General features: G+C 39.7%; 2 protein-coding genes across 2 annotated transcripts in view; one reads left to right on the top strand and one right to left on the bottom strand.

Annotated features, from left to right (window-relative positions):
* adamtsl5 (ADAMTS like 5) overlaps window positions 1–4,773 on the top strand; it is a 57,705-nt gene extending 52,932 nt beyond the window's left edge. The window contains exons 11-13 of the mRNA XM_042485124.1: window positions 1,704–1,835; window positions 2,020–2,091; window positions 2,194–4,773. Of these exons, the coding sequence (XP_042341058.1) occupies window positions 1,704–1,835; window positions 2,020–2,091; window positions 2,194–2,534 (545 nt within the window). The 3' untranslated portion in view covers window positions 2,535–4,773. The remainder of the gene's footprint in view (window positions 1–1,703; window positions 1,836–2,019; window positions 2,092–2,193) is intronic.
* Window positions 4,774–7,115: 2,342 nt separating this feature from the next.
* serinc4 (serine incorporator 4) overlaps window positions 7,116–20,216 on the bottom strand; it is a 36,207-nt gene continuing 23,106 nt past the window's right edge. The window contains exons 7-11 of the mRNA XM_042485112.1: window positions 19,391–19,486; window positions 11,598–11,724; window positions 11,307–11,419; window positions 9,824–9,977; window positions 7,116–8,201 (exon numbers count right to left, since the gene is read on the bottom strand). Coding sequence (XP_042341046.1) covers window positions 7,994–8,201; window positions 9,824–9,977; window positions 11,307–11,419; window positions 11,598–11,724; window positions 19,391–19,486 — 698 coding nt within the window. The 3' untranslated portion in view covers window positions 7,116–7,993. The remainder of the gene's footprint in view (window positions 8,202–9,823; window positions 9,978–11,306; window positions 11,420–11,597; window positions 11,725–19,390; window positions 19,487–20,216) is intronic.

Genomic DNA, 20,216 nt, shown 5'->3' with positions numbered 1-20,216 from the left:
TGGATTTGTGCCAAACACAATATGACTTTCATTGCCAGTGTTGGTTGTGTGTTGGGAAACAAGGTGAACTTTAGAGTCCAGAGGTGGGTCATGATTTTTTGTGTTTGGTAGGACTTAATCTTAAAGACGAGGAACTGTATTTGGAATCCGTGCAGGGTTTTGTTTTTCACATATTTGTGATACAAAATACTGTTTTATGTGAAACTGAATTGTTTCAGTTGTTTTATTACGAACACACCAACATGTGCAAACAGAGTTTTCTGTTTCTCTGATTAGCACAGTTGGCCTGCATTTCCTTCAGTGCTTTTCCACAGAAGCTGGTCTGATATTGATACATGGCCATTAACTAAAACCAGGAGTTCTGTAATTGTAGCTCCTCCGGCTAGCTGTTTTTCTGCTGAACGTAAGGGAAAAGCAGAAACTTACTCATACATTGAGTCAGAACATAACATGAAATACGATTTTAACATCTAAAGTGTAAGAAGACATTTCTTGTGTCATTTTGTCAAGTCATGTCTTATGACCAATGCTTTGGCTGTCTTACTGATAAACCATTGATAATACATTTGATTTTGTACTCACAATTGCAAAACTGAAAACACAATTTCCAGATGACTGCATTTTCACTGAGTGATGTTATGCGACTTCTCTCGCGATGTTATGCCACCACATTAGCCATCATTATTTCCAACGGAAGGCCACATAGGCCTGTTATGGAGCGTTTATTGAATGGCAAGTCCCTTATGCTTATGAGGGATTTCCCGAAGGTGATAGTCCACAATTTCTGAGATCAAAGCAGCTAAATGGAATTCAGCTGTCATTAATTTCATTATTTACACTTGTGGTTTTCCCTTAAAATGTCTTCTGTAAAAAAATAAATATATAAATGAAATAACATTTTTTTAAAAAAGTATATTTTGGTTTGATTTTGATGACGTCTGTCTTTATCAAGAACATTTTAAGAAGTTTATCACTAAAAAGTTTTTGGATGTTTTTAGAGAATGTTATCCTGTCTTAAAGAGGAACATTCTGGGAGCTAAAAGAAAACTTGGAAAAACACGGAAAAAATACTGGAAAAAATAACTTGTTCTAACATGTTTTTAAAAAAGAACATTCTATGATGTGTGGCCTCAACAACGTCACCAAAGCATCCTGAGAATGTTGCAGCAAAATGTTCTACCTTTGTTATCATATCACATTACAGGAACACGCCATTAGAAAATGTATTGCAATCTCAGTCTTCAATAAAATCCGGAAGACATTTTCCAAATGTTGCTTTGAAATTGTTCCTCTTTTGTTGTCTTGTAACATTGTGGAATGTTTTATAAACAAACATTCTATGATCTATCACCTCATAACATCATGAAAACATCTTCAGAGCGTTGCAGTTATAACGTTACATGTTAGTCAGCGTTTAACGTAAAGGAACATGATTTGAAATGATTAACATCCTTATAACGTTCTTTGAACATTACTTAAATCTGTTTTCTTTAAATCATTATTGAAGTTTGTCGGAAACACTAGTTAATGTTGTGGGAACGTTCCCTACTAGGCGGGAAGTAACTAAAGTCAGAAATGTTCAAATCCAACCCAAGAAATAATTTCACTATTATATAAATTAATTTCATGAGTTCACTTATTCAAAATTAAATCAGCAGTTTCCAGCATTATTTACAACACTGTGTGTGATGTGTGTCTACCAGTTTTGAGGCCTGTGAAGCCGCCCCGCCAATCCCTTCACCACAACCGCCGCCATCGCACTCAGCAGCCCATCCTGCCACGCCTGGAGCGGGAGGAGAACCACAGAAACCTCCTGCCTCAGCCCTCACCTGGAAGTATGTTTACTTTTTTCTAAACTTCACCCCCCCCCCCCACACACACTTTAAAGGGAGGCTCAGATATTTCAGGAAATACACTTGTTTATGTCAACGTTTTCATGTAACACAAGCAAGCATGCACACTTTCATTTAAGTCTCATATCATGACTATATTTGTGAGTTTGCTTGGTTTGTCATGCAGGGCATTGTGGGAAATGTCAGCGGGTTAAAGGTCGAAGGGAACGGCAGAGACAGTATTGCCAGAAGGACTTTGGTGAGTCTGAACCTTATGGTTTTGCTGCTTTTAAATGAGTCTTGACGGGGAATATAAACAAGTACGTTAAAACATCTGATTGAACTCTCTGTTTTCTGTTAGTTTTCAGGGCCCGGGTCCTCGGGAAGCTGTACAGAGGTGAGGAGACGCGTTACGACGTCCAGATTATCCACACCTATCGGAACAGCTACCGCCTGGAGCACCGTGAGTTCTTGTGGGTCCCTAATGTGTGTGACTGCCCCCACCTGGAGGAGGGGAAGCAGTACATACTGATGGTGCGTCGCCACATTAACTACGAGCACACGCTGAACCGCATCCTGTTGGAGGAAGAGAGCTATGTGGTGCCGTACAGACCCAGAGAGGACGAGCTGCTGCGACCACTTGAAAGGCTCTGCAGCAACAGAGGACCCAAACAGCCAGCAAAGCTCACTGGACAAGGGTAGAGACAAACTGTGTGTGTGAGCGTGTGCGCGTGAGAGAATGAAGCTCATACTGAAGCTCTCTTCACCTCCATTGTTTCATTTCTGGACTTTCAAACATCATCAGACTCCATGTGGTGCATGCAGTGGCCTGATGAATTCCAGAGTGGCGTCACTGAAGAACAATGACAGCTGGAGCGTCGACAGACTTTTGAAACTTTCCACGTTAAGAAACCAAAAAGACTCCATGTTTATTTAAAAGCCTGACCAGCTAATTGTACCACAGAGAGCACTTTAGGTGGATGCTAATGCCCACCTTTAAACAAATACCAAAGAGAAGAACATTGACTGAAATGTTCTTTTTGTTATTGTTTTTCCACAGCTGTCATTTAATTTTTTTGTATTATTGTATTTTTGCTTGTTACTTAAAAGAAAAACCCACCTCAAACATGAAGATGAGGAGCTGCTTAAATCTTCTCAAACAATACTTTGACTTTGTCCTCATCTTCTTTCTGAGGACACAGAGACTCATCCAGATACATCCATTAGCTCAGTAGAGCTGGTAGCACCAAATGTTTGAGCTCTCACAAATATCAGCGTTAAGGCCATGTTTAGATGAGAACGGTCTTAGAAAAAACTGAAAAGTCTTTTCTTTGCGTTTTTAAAAAATTCTGTTCCTATGATAACATTGTGAGAACTATCCTTATCTACACAGATCAGCAAAAACAACCGAAAACGCCGTAGTATGCATGCCAGGCCAGTAGTTGGTGGTGTAACTTTGTAATGACAAACCATAGAAGAACACCACTCGCCTGTGTGTAAAGGCACAGAGCAGTGAGTATTAACAAAAAAGAAAACAGTGGCGAACCACACACTTTGATGGAGGAGCGATAATAAACTAGTCAGCATGTTACCATTCTCACAGGCGACAGAAGGGGTGGCGTTTTCTAAAAATTACACTCTGGAACCCAATTTCAAGTCTGCATTTTCAGGCCCCCAAAACACCATTGTCGTGTGAATGAAAGGCCAAACCGCATCAAAAGTTTAACATTTCATTCAGGAACCATTGCCGTGTAAACCGTGTAATGCTGGGTTTTAGTGTCAGTACCTCAGAGTTAAAGTTCTGGGTCGTCATTTTAGAGGAACTATAGTTTAAACCTAACGCACCCTTCACTTATGCCTGAGACTCCAGAGTTTCTCTGTTGAGAAAACATTGAGCTTTGAGAAGTACTGGCTGCTCTTAAAACTTCAGAACTTTTATCAACACTAATTTCATGGAAAATAAATTAGAGCTCATGTTACCATGAGATCACTCTAGCCAAATTTCAGTGATTCATAATTCAAAGTGAACTTTGGCCAAGGGTGTAAAGTTGGGGGGACCAGGGGCCCCTTCCCTATTTCCAGCACTCTTGCTTGGACCACACACACCTTTGTCCTCTGAAGTTGTCAGTGTGATCTCAACAGCACACCTGTAAAGTTTCATAAGCCATGAGCCTATCGCCTAATCACCATGCCAATCTTTGACCTCAGCCTTAACTTTGATCCTAAATGCACACATCAAGGTTTGTGACTTAGTCTTGCATGCTTGTGATGTCATAGTCTTGACTAAATCTGCCCACCAATGGAGTGATATATGAACACAAAATACATTAAAAACGTCTTTCTAGAGCTGCCATTCCATAAAACTAAGACATCAGTAAATTATGTTATGGACTCCAGTGTAACTGTGTTGAGGGTTACTGATGATTGAGGAAAACTAATTATTCTTCCAATGTCAGAACTGTTATTTCTGCTGTAACATTGGGCATTTTGGTGTCTATGGGGACTGACTCAGCCTCAAGTGGCCATTAGAGGAACTGCAGTTTTTGTCAAATCTGCACCAGCTTCATTTCTCAGCCTCAGTAGTTGCTACTTGGTATCACCAGGACCATATTTTGCCATGATGACACACACAGACTCATGAGGTAAAAACAACACCAGCCATCACAGTGTTTTGCTGCTGGTGATCACATTCTTACTTCTTTTTTAAGTAATTTTAAATAAAGATCTAACTAACTGTATTTCTGCTTTCACCTCTCATTTCTTTCAGTCAAGCGGCACATGTAACTGCAGCTAAATGCAACAAGTTCATTGTTTAACATGCAATCAGGATGCCAAGATGGATTTTTCTTTGAGTTTGAAATTAGATATAGTAACACCATATGGCTTCACAACATATTTTATATATATATATATATATATATATATATATATATATATATATATATATATATTAAAAATATATTAAAAAATAAGCTTAAACCATAACACCTTAACTTGTGTTTCACATGTATAACATCTTTCATAGTGTCTGTGTTGTGCTATCCATTTGTTATAGTGTGTTAAATCAGGTCTGCTTTGTGATACTTTACGTGAAAGAGATTATGACATATACAGTATTTTATTGTGTGGCACTGATCAGCTGCAGATATACTAAATTATCATTTGACTATAATTGTTTTGAGAAAACATTCAGTCTGTATAAAAGTTAACTTCTGTGCTTTGTGTTATACTTTTGAAATATAACATTTTGTCTCAAACCTCATCTACATTTGCCAAAATAATGTCTTTGTCATTTGTGTATGAATGATAATGACCCACTCTTCTTAATATTTACTTATTGTGACAAAAAGCAACTGAGTTTGGAATTAAAGTTGATTCAACTTTTTAAGGTGATTTTTTTTTTTCTTTTTTACCTTCATTCAACAAACCAGACACGAGATCAGCAGCATTTGTAAGAAAACAATGTATTTACAAAAAAGCTTCACATCTACAACAAAAGAGACATTAAACTACACTTAAGATAACTGTATATATTTATGTCTTGACTGAGCCAGATTTCTGCTCCTTTGCTGTAAGGAAGTCAACCAAGATGTCGGCTCAGTGTGCTGTCGGTAGTAAAACTAGTCCCACGTTTCCACACTCTTATGAAATCTTGGGGTATATAGGGGCTATATAGGTTCACAACACGGCTCACCTCAGCAGACATGACTACTTCATCTGAAGGCATGAGACAGAAAGCTTCTATCCCCTCTGGAAGTGAGTTTAATATTTTTTTTGTTTTTTGAGCACTCTTGGTGTCAATCTTTAAATTAGAGTAACGCACAGTATAAAATGTAAACAACAATCAAGTGAATGATGTTCTGTAAAGCAACATAATGCAAGCAAGCATGTTTCTCATTATACGAAAAATGCAAAAAACAAAAAAGCAGTTAAAAACTTTAACAAACCTCTTGTGTGGACTTCAAAATATGTCATACATTTCTGTTAAGTTGCTTTTCAGTCGCTCTGTCAGACCGTCTGTCACTGAGCATTTAATGACACATCATTTCAAAAGATGCAGAGAAAATACTGAAAGGGAATCTGTTACCCCTGTGACCTGGTGACCCTGTAACCCTGGAACAGAAGTACCAAGAGGCATGTGAGAGGAAACATTCTTGTAATTCATTTTCTACGTCAGAAATACTTCTTCCACCCTGATCTTTAACACCAGAACTACCCAGGGCTGTGTTTTGGGTCTCATGCTATAGTCCCAGCCCGCTCTCACTCTAAACTGGTCAAATAGCGCCATGATTGACAGCTGTGACAGCCAATCTGTGCTTTCACATTCAATGGAACTGCTTGCTATTGGTCCAACAGATGTTTTGGCGTGAACTCCCCCACCACTGATATCGCTACTGCATAGATTTAGGCTCTCAATAACATCACACTTGCAAGATGGCAGTGCCCACATCTCGGATATTTTAACATTACGTCTGCATAATGGGGGCATGTCATCCATCTTTATATACAGTCTATGGTCAAACCAGAATGCAACTATACCACATCAGATGAGAACGCGGCCAAACAGAATCGATGGCATTGTTATTCGATGCTGGCGGATGGCTGGAAGGCACTGGGCCCGTCCACATGGAACACTTATGGGCTGCGTCACTTGAGAACGCGGCCGGACGGAGCCGGTTGCATGAAACACTGAAAGACAGCATCAGGTCATAACGCTGCAGGTAATGACATAGCCTAATACAGGGTTCACAAGTGTGCTTTCCGTGTAGATGTGTGGGTTTTTTCTACATTTTACCAGGTTTGTTGCCTAATCCCAACCATTGTGACAGTCCGTGCTGGTGGCCTTGTGCTTTTTTGTAAACATAGGGACCCTGCTACTTCATCCCACTATGTGCATTTGTTGACATCATAGTAAGGGCATCCCGGAGTGTAACAGCTGACACAGAAAAATACCTAAAACAATCATAAGTAGATGCAGAAGGTCCCTGACAGAGCGTCACCATGTAACAAGTTGGGATGAGAACATGTTGCAAATACCGTTGCTTTTGCAGTGCTTTCATCAAAGATCCCAACCTTTCATGTCCACGGCCTTGGCCCTTTGCTGTATGTCATTCCCTCTTTCTCCCCCTTTCACACTTGTGCTGTTCTATCAATTAAAGGCAAAAACGCCCCAAAAATATCTTTAAAAAAAAAAAAATGCCGCTTCTTTTTTTTAAAAGATTTTTTTTTGGCATTTTTGCTTTTATTAGATAGGACAGATCAGCAGTGTGATGGGGAGAGAAGAGAGGGAATGACATGCAGCAAAGGGCTGTGAACTGGACTTGAATCTGTGACTTCTGTGGCATGGATAGTGCCATTATTCATGGGGTGCCTGCTTAATCCTCGAAGCCACTGGACACCCCTATTATTGGTTTTAATATAACGAATAACTAAACCTGCTGACTGCACAGATGACACCTCAGAGACAACATCTGTTTTAGTGTTTAGTTGGACAAAAGATAACACTGTGCATGCATATAGCTGTTGTGAGCCACTGAGATGTGTCAGTAAGGACTATCTTATGTTTGAACTTTGAGACAGATTTGTTCATGATCAAACCACTAACTGTCTGCCTCATGTCAGAGGACTAGCAGGACTTTATTTGTTCAGGCAGATTTTTCATCATCAGAAAGATAAAAACATAACTGGGGTGTGTGCCTCTGTCCCCAAATGACATCAAATATCTAGCATTCCTCCTCTGGTATAATATTTAAAGTCTAAATACAGCCAAAAATTGGAAAAAATACTAAAAATAAAGTTCAGAAATGTATCCACCAACTTACTGTAATTTCCACATTAAACAGGGTGACAGTTCAACCCTCCTGATCCCTTTGGCAAATCAGACTGGAAGTGTGTTTCCAAACCACAATCCACTCCTCGTTGCTGGTTTTTTAATTGAGTTTAGAGTTCAGAGCTTCATCCAGTTCTTCTTCTATCCACAGGGCACTGAGCCCTGTGATTGGTCCTTCTCACAGCACTGTGAGTCTTTGAACCGTGACCCTGTGACCCTGTGACCTCCATCCAGGAAAATCTCTTCCTGCAGGGCACCTGCGAGGAGGCTCCAGGAGTCACCTGCCCCTCATATCTCTACCTCCTTCCTGCCCGGCCCCTCACACAGCGAGTCAGACACTGACAGAGACGTGGCGGGAGGATCCTGAGCGTCGTTTAATGCGTGCGCGACGAGGTCTGGATTCAGACTGACAGCTGCACAGAGGGCCCAGCAACAGCCAGAGGTAGAGGATCACACAGGCCCAGCAGGACGACATTTTCACCCAGAAGGTAGACCAGCTGCCATGGGTGAAGGTGGTCTCCAGCACTGCTGACTCATAGCTGCAGGAGGACAACACAGGTCAATACTACTGCTTGTGTGCAGGAGCTGCTCACAAATTGTTAAAAGAAGGGGCCATTTACACGGCAACGGTTCTTGCATGAAATGTTAAACTTTTGTTACGGTTTGGCCTTTTGTTCCCACAATAATGGCCTTTTGGGGGCCTGAAAACAAACTTTTGAAACCAGGTTCCAGAGTGTAATCTTTGGGAAACGCTACCTCTTCTGCCGCCGTGTAAACTGGCAATGCCTGGAACCTGTGAGAACGGTGATGTCACTGCCGCACATTGTACATGTGTGATCTTCTTCTATGGTGTGCCATTTCAAACTTACACGGCCAACTACTGGCCTGGCATGCATACTACATTGTTTTTAGCTGTTTTTGCAGTCTAAGACTAAATACATTCAAGCCAAGTGGAAAAAATGCCATAGTTTGACTGCAATCAACCAAAGCGACTTTGACTTTACTACAAATACATTCAAGTGTCAGAAAGATTGAAAGTACAGTCCAACTTGTTTGCTGATTCATAGGTAGATTTTAACTGTTGAAGTTTTGTACTTACCTCTGTAGTCTGAGGATATTGGTGTTTGAAATGTCTGTGTTTTGTGTCATAGCGCGTTTAACATTTCCACTCTTCAGCTGTCTCTGTGCAAATCGAATCTTTGTGTTGGATTGGGGCAAAATGAACACATTTCTCTGTCCACTCATCTTTGAAAAGTCGGGTTGCTTGGTCAACTTCTTTTTTTTGCGCATTTGGATAGTGACATCCTCACCGCATTGTTCCATGCAATGTACACTGACAGAAGACGCTTAAGTCTCGCTTTCTGGTGCCTGCAGGACAGCACATGACTCCTGTTAGCTGTTAACTAGATTGCTAAAAAATGTTTTAAAGACATTTCTAAGGGCTTTTTGTGCCTTTATTGGATATAAACGACAGTGTGAAAGGGTGAGAGAGAGGGGATGACACGTAGCAAAGGGCCAAGGCTGGACTCACACTCGCAGCCACTGTAGCAAGGACGTAGCCTCTGTACATGGAGTGCCCACTCTACCAACTGAGCTACTAGATGCCAGTAAAATTGTTAATTTTGAATGGACACCTGTAAGCCAACCTTCGAACTCTGACACGTGATAACTTAAACATCATCTGGTTGCTGGCTGTCAATGTTGCTATGACAACATTGCAAACAGGGAAACAATTAGCTTTAAGGCTTAATTAGGGGCCAGGATCACTGTAACGATCTGTAAATATGATATATTATATTATTATATTATATATTTATCGATAACTATAAAACTTCATTACACTGTATTATTATGTACACTTCATTACTCTGTATTATTGCATTCCTAATATGAGGTGTGGGCTGGGTCTGGATCAACTTGCCATCCGGTCCAGGTCTGGACCAGAGTCTGGACTTTGAGTACGTCTGCACTAGAGGCTGATGCTGGTGTATTACATGTCACTCATGTCATCTTTCTTTTGATTGTGGGATGCCGTGATGCATCACACACCAGAGCAGAGTGATGCCGCCGTTGCCTGGCTCTGTGTAAAAATGCAGGAGCGGTATAACGCAGGGACTTTGTTGTAGCTCCATAGCGCCATCTCTGTGTAAATGCAGCTTACCTGAACCAGTTAGTAAGGGTCATCATGACGTAAAGTGAGGCCAAGAAGAAGACAAAATGGAAGAAGAAGTAGCTGTAAGCCACTCTCTGTGTCTCGTTGTGGATGACCTTCTGACAGCCTTTGTTTTCGTCATCAACCTCAATCTCATCCTCAACTGCAAAAGAAACGTTTGTGAATGTTTCTCATCAAAGTTCAAGCCTACAGCCAACTTCACACAACACAGATTCTATGGTGGATCAACACACTGCACTGATCACAAACCATTTTTTTTCCATACACACCAAATCTGAACTGACTTTAAGAGCACAGTATTTAGATGTACGGGCCATCCGTTATTTCATATTCTGTTTGGAGGTATTAGTTTGTTTCAAATGTTTTTCAGATATACAGAACACATTACATTCATGTATAAATGTGCTAAACCCAAACTCTTGAAAATAATGATCACTGGCTCAAAGAAATCTCTGTGATGAAAAGTTTTTCGCTGAGTTTAGTATCTTACCCAAGGATATCACTCTGATTAGTGGACAACCAGTGGACACTGGTTGTCCACTAATCGGCAAGTTCAATTTACTTTAAGTGTTTTTCACTAATAGCATTGCACATATCCTTCGTGTATCTCTGCTTTCAGAAATGTATTTCACTCCTTATAAAACACATGCAAAGCTGATTTTGTTTTTTGATATTTAAAATTGTGAATTGTTTACATTTGTCTTTGCTAGCTAGCAGTATTCTTGTGGCTAAAATTTTGCCCAAATTTTAAATTTTCTGGGCCTCATTAATGCAAACAGTAACCTTGAGACACTTTGCAAATCTTCTATCTCAGGCACGTGTTATTGTCCAAACTTTTCTGATTTCTTTTGATGTTGCTTCTGTTCTTGTTTGCTTGAACTGCAAACAAATCAGATTCTGCAACAGTTTTTACAAACCAAGCAAGTTAATGTGAAGTCTAAACTTGTATCTTACAACAATGGGAATAAAAAATAATTTAAATTGCGCAGAATCTAAGCCTCATGCATTGTGCAACCAAATACCGACAAAATGCAGAACATATTCAACATGTAAAGTGAGAATTAATGTAAAATATAATGTTTTTTAGTGCTGGGAGTCAAATTATGAAATGGACTAAGTGACAAGTTGAAATTGTGTTGCTCTTTGTTGAGTTTTTAAAAAGTCTTAAATGTAAAATGATTAAAATATCAGATAATTCAGGATTGATTATAGTGTGAAATAAGAGAGCATTACAGTGACAGTATAACTGGTTTTGTTTTTAATTCATTTATTTTTGTCTTTGGTGTTGCTGTTATTCTGTTTTATTCTTTGGTTGATTTAGACTTCAGCCTAGTCATTTTTTCGCTTACTGATTGAAAAAATAAGTTTTGCATGATGCATGTAATAAAAAATAATTCATTCATTCATCTTAATATTAGGGAATGTGAAAACACAAAATAAAGCATCTGTTAGTGTAGTGATCAGTCCAGACCTTCCTCTTCCTCGGGGCAGCAGAAGCAGCAGGTGGCTTTCTGGAACTCGTAGCGGTAAACTTTGATCATCCAAAATGGTCCAAACACCTCTGCCAGGTAGGAAGCTTCATTACTGAGGAGGAATGAGATTCAAACACATAAAGAATTCCTTCTGGTAGAGATGTAGGCATACAACTATTAAGTGTTGTTGGTGTGATCTAGTGGGCTTTTGTTATGTTGTAATGACATTTTATTCAGTACAGTATTCCCTTTCCATACACACCATGTTGTTAGATAAAGAGTGTGCTCACCATGCAAAGAGGACGCAGCAGTACATGATGGCAGCTCCTATTATGGCCACAGCGTTACCTTCTTTCTGGATGCCATCTTGTCCCACACTGGGGTAACAGACGGTCATGTTCATGCCCTGATAAACCACTGACAAGAAACAGCAAAAACAAGAATGAAATAAAAATGGATGACTTGAAAAAAGTGCCATTATACAAACATGTGTACATATTTCCATGACATGATTTTAAATACGTAAGTATTATCAAATTTTATGAAAATGTTCCCTATTTTTAAACCTTAAATTGTGAATATATAATTAATGGTATTGTTTCTGTTTCTTTTCGAGGGGTTGGAGGGTCAGTTTGCACCCTCATCATTTGATAGTGATTGATTGATTCTTTATTTACGTGTAATGCACACAAGGTGCCTAACCCTCATGGGTTTATAAGACACCAAAAGAAAACAAAAAAAACCCCAAAAACTCCATTGCAGCAGTCCAAACAATTAATCATAATTCGATTCATCATATTTCATTTCATCACAGAGATTTAAGACTCTTTTATTTCTCACAGCTCAGTCTTAAACAAAATATTCTGTCGTCTTTCCCAAGCTTGAATAAGAAAATTTGCAACAATAAAGGTTCCCTTCCTGAAGCACAGCTCAAGTTTTTCATAATCATCCAACCAAAAGAAATCGACATAAATTGATGACATTTTAGTGAAAAGTAAATTTCTTAAGTCATCAAACACAGGGCAACAAAACAAAAAAAATAAACCTCATTCTCAATATCTTCCACATCGCACAGCAAACAGGATCTGTCCTCTTCTGGAGTGGCATTAAACCTGCCGGTCTCCAGAACTAATGGTAACATTTCTGGGTGCAACTGTGCACACAGCAATATTTGTCCTTTGCTTAAATTATACTCACATAGGATTCTACATTATAACAATCCTTTATAAAACAATAAGTTCTTAATTTTGGCTTGTATCATATATCGACAGACCTTTTTTCTTTATACATATGAAACATCTTGTTCTTCTTTAACTCCTGAATATCACAGAGTAATCTGCTCTGTAAATTTAAGAGTCATTCAAATAAAATAAAGATTTCAACTCTTTAGCCCAGGGATGACAATGTGAGATGTCCCAGTTAAATATTTTTGTAGTGAGTCTCTGATCAGACATCTTCACAAGTCTGTTCCAAAGCTGAAGTAATCAACACTTACGTCTGATCTTAAGAGATTCTATTGGCCAAAACTGAAGTAAATTTATGAACTCCCTAAAAGGAGCCGATTGCTCTATAATGCACAGTGTTTGAACTTATATATTCACAGAAACCACAAACACCAAAAGCATAATCAGACACCAGACACACACGAGTAGTAGAGTTGTGAATAAAATAGTAAAGATGTGAAATAGGATCCGCAGCTGGATGTCATGGTCAGTATCTAAACCTCTAACTCTTAGGCCCCCATATACAACATTTATGTTCCGCAATCTAAAAGACTCCTCTAATTCTTCTTATTATTTTTTAAATATTTTCTGCTTTGCGCTTTAATTGTCAGCAGCGGCACAGAGAGAAGATGCCACATGCAAGTCCAGTGTCACTTTCCTCATCTCCACCTTCTTTCTCCTTTGTTTCATTTTCTGGCACATTCCTTTCTTTCTCGTAAAAGGCTGGTCTCAGCTGCACTTTCACCGTACAGACTCACCCTCTGGACACTTTTTGTGGTGAATACAGAGCACTCACAAGTATGTGATGTATGCTCACACATGTGCATGCAACTCCAAAACACACACTCACACACACAAAGAAATTCAGCCAAACTTCCAATGGGTTGTTTCAGCTGGCTGTGGATTCCTAAGGGAAGTTTTGCATTTGTGTGTTGTGTGTGTGTGGGGGGGGGTGGGGGCACCTGTGTGTGTCATGATGAGGTCATAAAGCAGAATAAGCCTTCCGGGGACAGACTAGGCAAACAAGGACCTAACAAGACGGTAACGAGGATGGCTACACAAACACACACACACACACACACACACACACACACACACACACACACACAAACACACACAGACCAACAGGTGAAGAACCTCTGAAACTCTGCAGCAGTAGGTGGAAAATAAATATTACAGAGCAGCAGAGTGTGTTTAGTTGTGTGTTTGTGAGTGTGTGTGTGTGTGTGTGTGTATGTGCGTGTGTGAGGTTCACAGTCTGTGGTGGTGAAAAGGTGTTTTTATAACAGACTCAGAGTGCATATTTTCTCAACAAGTTGCTACAATGTCCTGCACTGCCCCGGGACTCAAACACACACCCACTGTGCACACTGGTACTGTACACTCACACATATACAGTACACCTCCGTGGATACCAGCATGTTAAAAAAACATTCAACATTTAACAGTTTCAGAGAGGGACATTAAAGGAACACACGGGTAAAAACTGATGTGATTGACTACAGAGCACTACAGGTAAGGAGGCTTGGAGAAGTTTAGAAGTTCCTCTCCTCTGTTAGTTAGCTCAGATACACAGCAGTGGATTCCAGCTTAAATAGTTACATGAAGGAGGGTAGACCAGAATGAAATCTATCTTATCTATTGGTCAATAAGTTTGTTGCAGGCTTAAGTCACTTTCTGCACAAAACAATTAGTCGCAATTAGAGTAGTTGCAAACCACTCTTGAGGCAGAATGCACATGTTCCATGTACATCGCTTTGGTTGGTATGTTTGTAACACACACATTTCTGATGGAATACAGCTAAATGGGCAGCTTCAAGTTGTTGCTGGCACAGTTAGCTGTTAGCATTTTGTGTGGTGTTCATGGATTTTGATAATACCTACACATTGGACCAATTCATTCCTATGGAGTTGTTCGCCTGGCACATATACAAAACAGTTTTCATGCTCCTGAGTTTACTTTGGCAGTATGTGGCCAACTGAATATGCACAGTAGTGTTTCTCCAACTGCGACCCTGTGACATCACATTGCTGGTAACAATGTAGTATAAGAAGCACGAGAGCACATACAGCGCAGGCAGCAGGGGTAGTGGATGGGTCCAGCAAACCTCAGACTGTCATGCAGGAGGCTGGTATTCGCTTCCTGTCTAACTATGATGTTTTTCTTTCTTTCTTTTTCTTTCTGTGATGTTTCTAAACTTTACCATGTGTCCTTTTGCCTAATCCTACCCATCTAGGCATCCCAGCATTGCCATGTGCTGTTGTTGCCTAAACATAACCATGTGCAGTGTCATCCCACCATGTGCTTGTGTTGACATCACTGTAATCGCATCCTGGAATGTAAAGAACAGCTGCAGACAGATACCTAGAGCAGCATATGTAGCTGCGAAACATGCCGGCAATATGTGACGAGTTGGGATGAGAACATGTTGTATGATCCCCCAGTACAAATCTAATGTTCTTTATTGTTTCACCAGGGATTGTGGTGATGGAGGACCAGATACAAGACACCTCAAAGCTGCCATGCAGATCAGTGTTTGCAATACTTCAGACAGACAATAAGGAAGCTGCCAGCTGGTCTTCAGCAGTCCAGAGGCAGCTGGTGGCTGAATGAGAAATTCTGAAATATGTTAGCAGCACCAGTGTATCAAATGTCACGGGGGTTGTTACTAATGAGGTACACGACACATACAAATGGTATATATAAATTATACTTCAGGATCAGGCTGAAGGAGTTTGTCAAGGCAAGTACTCCCGCCCACTGACAATGTTTGGTGTGGCAGAGAGTCCAGATTAGGAATGATGACAATCAATCACAGATACATCAATCGGTCGTTAAGAAGTGAATCGAACATTTATAATTTAATTGGTTAATCGATAGGCTATGTCAAAGTATAAGAAGCATGTTGCTGTGATTGAGGAAAAAATGTATTCGGTATTCTTTGAAATAAGCACAATAAGAATACCTTTTTATGTTTTTTTTTTCTCAAATAACAATTAATCAAATTTGTCAAATTTACCAATATAAAATTAAGGAAAGTGCTAGAAATTTGCACCTCTAGTCCAGACTGATACAGAGAAACAGAATGCTGAGCTCACGTCATCAGGATGGTCTCACCAGGCTTAGTCAGCACAGCTGCCAGAAGAAAATGTTGGCATTGTATGTTTATGCAAAACATGGAAAATGTTTATGCAAAACATGGAAAATGTTGGCATTGTATGTTTCTGCAAAGCATGATACATTATATTTGTATATTTCAAACATATTGTTTTAACCTTTCTAAAGTGACAAGGCCCTAATACATGTATATGAGCTCATTTTGTTATCGTGAGGTGAAGGGATGGTGTGAAGCCCAAGAGAGATGGCTGCCAAGCTGCACACCACTGCTGACCACTGTTGGACACAAACAAACAAAACTGGGTATGTTTTAGCAAGTCTTTGTGGCCTGTTCAGTGTTGGCTGTGGTGACAAATTAAATACTTTAAGTAAAAACATTAAGTAGAAACCCTTTTTCTAACCAAGCCGTTTTTGTGACTAAACATAACCACACGTTAACCACAGCATTAATGAAATATAAAGAAATGCTTCAACATACAGTATTCTCTACATAATAACATCTCTGGTTTATAGAAGCGTAAAATGCCAACATTTACTCTGGTGATTGGATTGAGATAATAGCACTTCCTTTTAATATCTGAAGGACTTACACCAGCACCTGATGGATTGATTACTGTTGATGCTTTACACTTCGGTAAACATTTGTTGCCAATAAGGCAAGTGGAAATATCAGTTTAACTATAAAAAAAGAACACTCCTAATATATGCAGCACACTCTGTTTCTGTGTGTTTTTTGTCTAAGCTCTCGATCTGTCAGACCTTTCCAGCTGTATAAAACAGACTCTTTGCCGGCAGATCGCACGTTATCTCTTCCCCAGGCTGGGCTGTGTGAGAACATATGAAATGACGCTGCCTGGCTGTACTCCTGTGTTATTATGTTGTCAATGGATCCATGAGGAATGTGAAACAAATATCCTCCAGTGTGCCCTCACCACAGGCCACCAGGCCAGCAGGCTGCATGTCAGAGCACATCTCATCCCAGATTATCTGCGTGTGCACGGGTGTGTGTGTACGTTTATATTTGCATGCTTGCCATTAAGACGTACAGTAAACCCTGAATAAGACGGGGGCCTCTGACAAGCCTCTGTACTAATGTCTCAGTCATGTGAGGGCTCTTTGTCTTACCTGGAGTCAACAGGTGAGTCATTATGAGGAAAGTAAAGCAAATTATAGAGGATTTTAAAATAGGACTGAGTGTGTGTGTGTGTGTGTGTGTGTGTACCTAATCATGCTGTCCTAATTAGTACTGAGTCTAACAAGGACAGGATGATGAAGTCCAGACAAACACATTTTAAAACATTTTACTGTGAGAGGCCTTTAAGCTGTGGTGGGGAGGCTCAGATTAGTTCAAGTCTATTACAGTTTCCACATGTCTACATTTAAAGTAACTGTTTGCTGTTATCATTCCTCCACTCCATATTTGCCATGGTAAGAGGTGGGAACAACATTCACAGTCTTTGTTGTGTGCAAAAATGCAAATGTTTCAGCCAGCTCTAAAATGAGGCTTTAGCAGTCTATTTAGTATAATGTTGTTTTGTGTGTTCCTATAGATGGCACCACAGAGACGCAACGAAATTAATTCTAAATGTCTCCTTTGTATTTTTACAGACCCTAGCTATGGCGGCATCATTCCCCTCCAGTGTGTGATTATACACTGCATCCCACCATTCCACAGTCAAAAGAAGTATGACGGGGAACTGTCAGAGATAGTTTTTTTGATGTGTTTATTTTATATGTTTCAGTTTTAAAGTTGGTAAAAAGTCATTTAAAATGTAATAAAAAAGGAGTTTAAGTATGATTAAAATGTGTCTGAAAGTTACTTTTAAAATGTTGGTTGAAAATGTATTGCCTTTAATGTAAAGTCTTTACTTAATGCAGAGAGTAACATCACCCCAGTGTATTTGACATTGTGGGAAATATGATATCGTTTGGTGAGGTCATAGGTCATAGCAGTATTGTGAGTAAGAGTAACATGGCTGCAGATGGCAAACATACAACAAATGACAGTACTCCACAAGTATTTATGTATTGTGTTGTTAATGTGCCTTACATGGACACTGGTGGTGCATTTTTGGTCATTTTGTTTGATTTCAGCACATTTTGTCGTGATTAATGGACTGCTGACTGATAAACACTGTCTTTGTTGTAGTTTTAATGGCATTTGATGGTGATCAAGAAGGAGAAGGAAATAAATCTTCAGAAAACATCAGTACGAAGCATGGCCATTAATTCTTGGCTATGACAGGCGTGATGTGTAACACAACAGTGTCTGCCTCCAATGTATTATATAATATATGCGTTGGCAGTGCTTTCTCAACAAAGGCATAACATGTCAATAATCATTTATCTTCTATTTATTTCATTTATATGGAGGCTCATCTCGTCCTCTGCACAGAGAGTAAGGAGCTCCTGAGTCTCATTGTTTACTTAGTATGTGGGCATTTACTACAACTATTAACATCTAACATCTGCTTTTTAAAATCTCCAGCAGTGTGGTTGCCAACGTAATACGTAACCAAAACATCACACCTGCCCCACCCATGGTCAAGTCTGTCAGGCTTTAGGTTTCACACAGACCTCTTGAGCCCCAGCTCAGAGGCAAGATCACACTAGATGGGTTTCCATTACAGATTTGCACAAAACTTAAGCAATATTTTCAAAATTTCAAACACAATTGCGGGATGACTGTTTCCACTGAATGTTGCTATGCGACTTTTCTTGTGATGTTATGTGACTTTCCTCTCACAATAACATAACAATAACTATGGCGATGGATGTCCAAAACATTGGCAGGTTCGTTTCTATTGCAGTCACTCAATGAAGTCAATCTAATATTGTCATACTTTCTTTGTTTTGTCTGAGAGTGCAGAAGATCTCGGTCCCACCATGTTTTGTAAAATGTCATGTGACTCTGTAATACTTTTTCTTCTTCTTTGGTTTTAATGGCAGTTGGCATCCATAAAGTCACATTATCACCACCTGGTGTTGCACATCATGATCCATAAAAGCGAAAAAAGTGTTTCCATTGCAGATTTGCGAAATATGGCTTTTTCAAATCACCTAAAATGCCACCTCATGCGAGCAAAAAGATTTTTTTATGAAAAACAGGATTTTTTTTCTAAATTGACATGTTTCCATTAGGTGTATTTTGTAATCACAATTTCAAATTAGACAATTTGAGGGTTAATGGAAACCCGTCTACTGTCCCCCATTTCTATGATCGTATCTTATATACAGAGTGGCGAGGCAGTATTATAGTGTGATAATCTGGCCTTGAGCAGACAGTGTAGAAGTGGCTATTATCAAGTCGGCAGGTAATATGGTTATAGCAGAACTTTCCCACTGCCTGCTGAGTCAAGAAACAAAGCTAAAAAAAATGATGAGAGTGATCCAAACAGTAAAGTTGTGGCCTAGAAAACCAAAACAATGAGCTGAAAGATGCAAAAATGATCTAATGTGCTGAGGGGAACTGTAGAGATGGGTATTTTTCTCTGTTAATGTCAAGATTTCAGCACAAACAGGATTGCAAGTGAAGTGGACTGCATGCATGACAACTTCCTCCTTTCATTTTCTGTCCCAAGTTTGTCGTTTAACTGACATATAGAAAATAACCTTGAAATCTCCTTAAAGTTTAGTTCATGTTAGAGGTTTGTGTGTCAGTGAGACCTCGTGTTGAACGTTTCATCGGAGCTGCAGAGATCTGTCACTGTGCCTCTGCTCTGTGTCCGGTGTGTTAGCGTACCTTTCTCTGGTGGGCGGCTGGACAATGCAGAGAAAGTGAGGTACATGACATAACAGCTGATGATGGAGGCCTGGAGGAGCCCCGAGCGAGGCTGCTCTGCACACACAGAGAGACAGGGAGAGAGTCAGGGTCACAATACATACTGCACTGTGTCATACTTTACTTTCATTTTTACATGCCTATACTTCACAAGCAGGTGGTGGTGGTGAGAATTTACTCAAACCGTTTACCTTCTGAAAAACAGAAGCCACAGTCATAAAAATAACATTTCAATCTGTTGATTTAAGTCAAAGTATTGAGTATTAGTACTAATTTGTAGAATGTATTTGTAGAGTGTATCAATGCAAAAGTAAAGCTACTGATAATGTGAAGGATAGAAAAACTTGTTCTTCTGTGTGCTAAGTCGAAGGCAGCTGTTGTTTCACTCTCAAGCATGATGTTAAGAGGGACCTTCTAAAAGTGATGCCCTCTACTCAATTGCAAGCAGACTTTTTTCCAAACTTGTTAAGATTTGTTACTAACATTTTTGTATGTGTCTGCTTTAGATTAATATTAAATAGTATATTTTCAGGAATTTCAGTCCCGCAGCAAAGTTCAACATGGACACTGTTCTTGATGGTTGTCAGAAGCAAAGAGCTGTCGTAGAATTTCTTGTTGCAGACAAAGAAAACCCATGATTCTCTGAAAAGGGGGGTCATTCTGGTTGTGTTAAAGGAGCTGAGTGCAGGAGTCAACCCTGGCAGTCTTGTGGTCCTCCGTCAGCTGTGTGGGCACCCAGCCGGCACACACCTACCAATAACCAAGTGATTCCACAACATCATGAGCA

The sequence above is a fragment of the Plectropomus leopardus genome, chromosome 1 (genome assembly GCF_008729295.1).
Source record: "Plectropomus leopardus isolate mb chromosome 1, YSFRI_Pleo_2.0, whole genome shotgun sequence".
Lineage (NCBI taxonomy): Eukaryota > Metazoa > Chordata > Actinopteri > Perciformes > Serranidae > Plectropomus > Plectropomus leopardus.
Note: the sequence above shows the minus strand (reverse complement) of the source record. Positions and strands in the feature narration are given on the sequence as shown.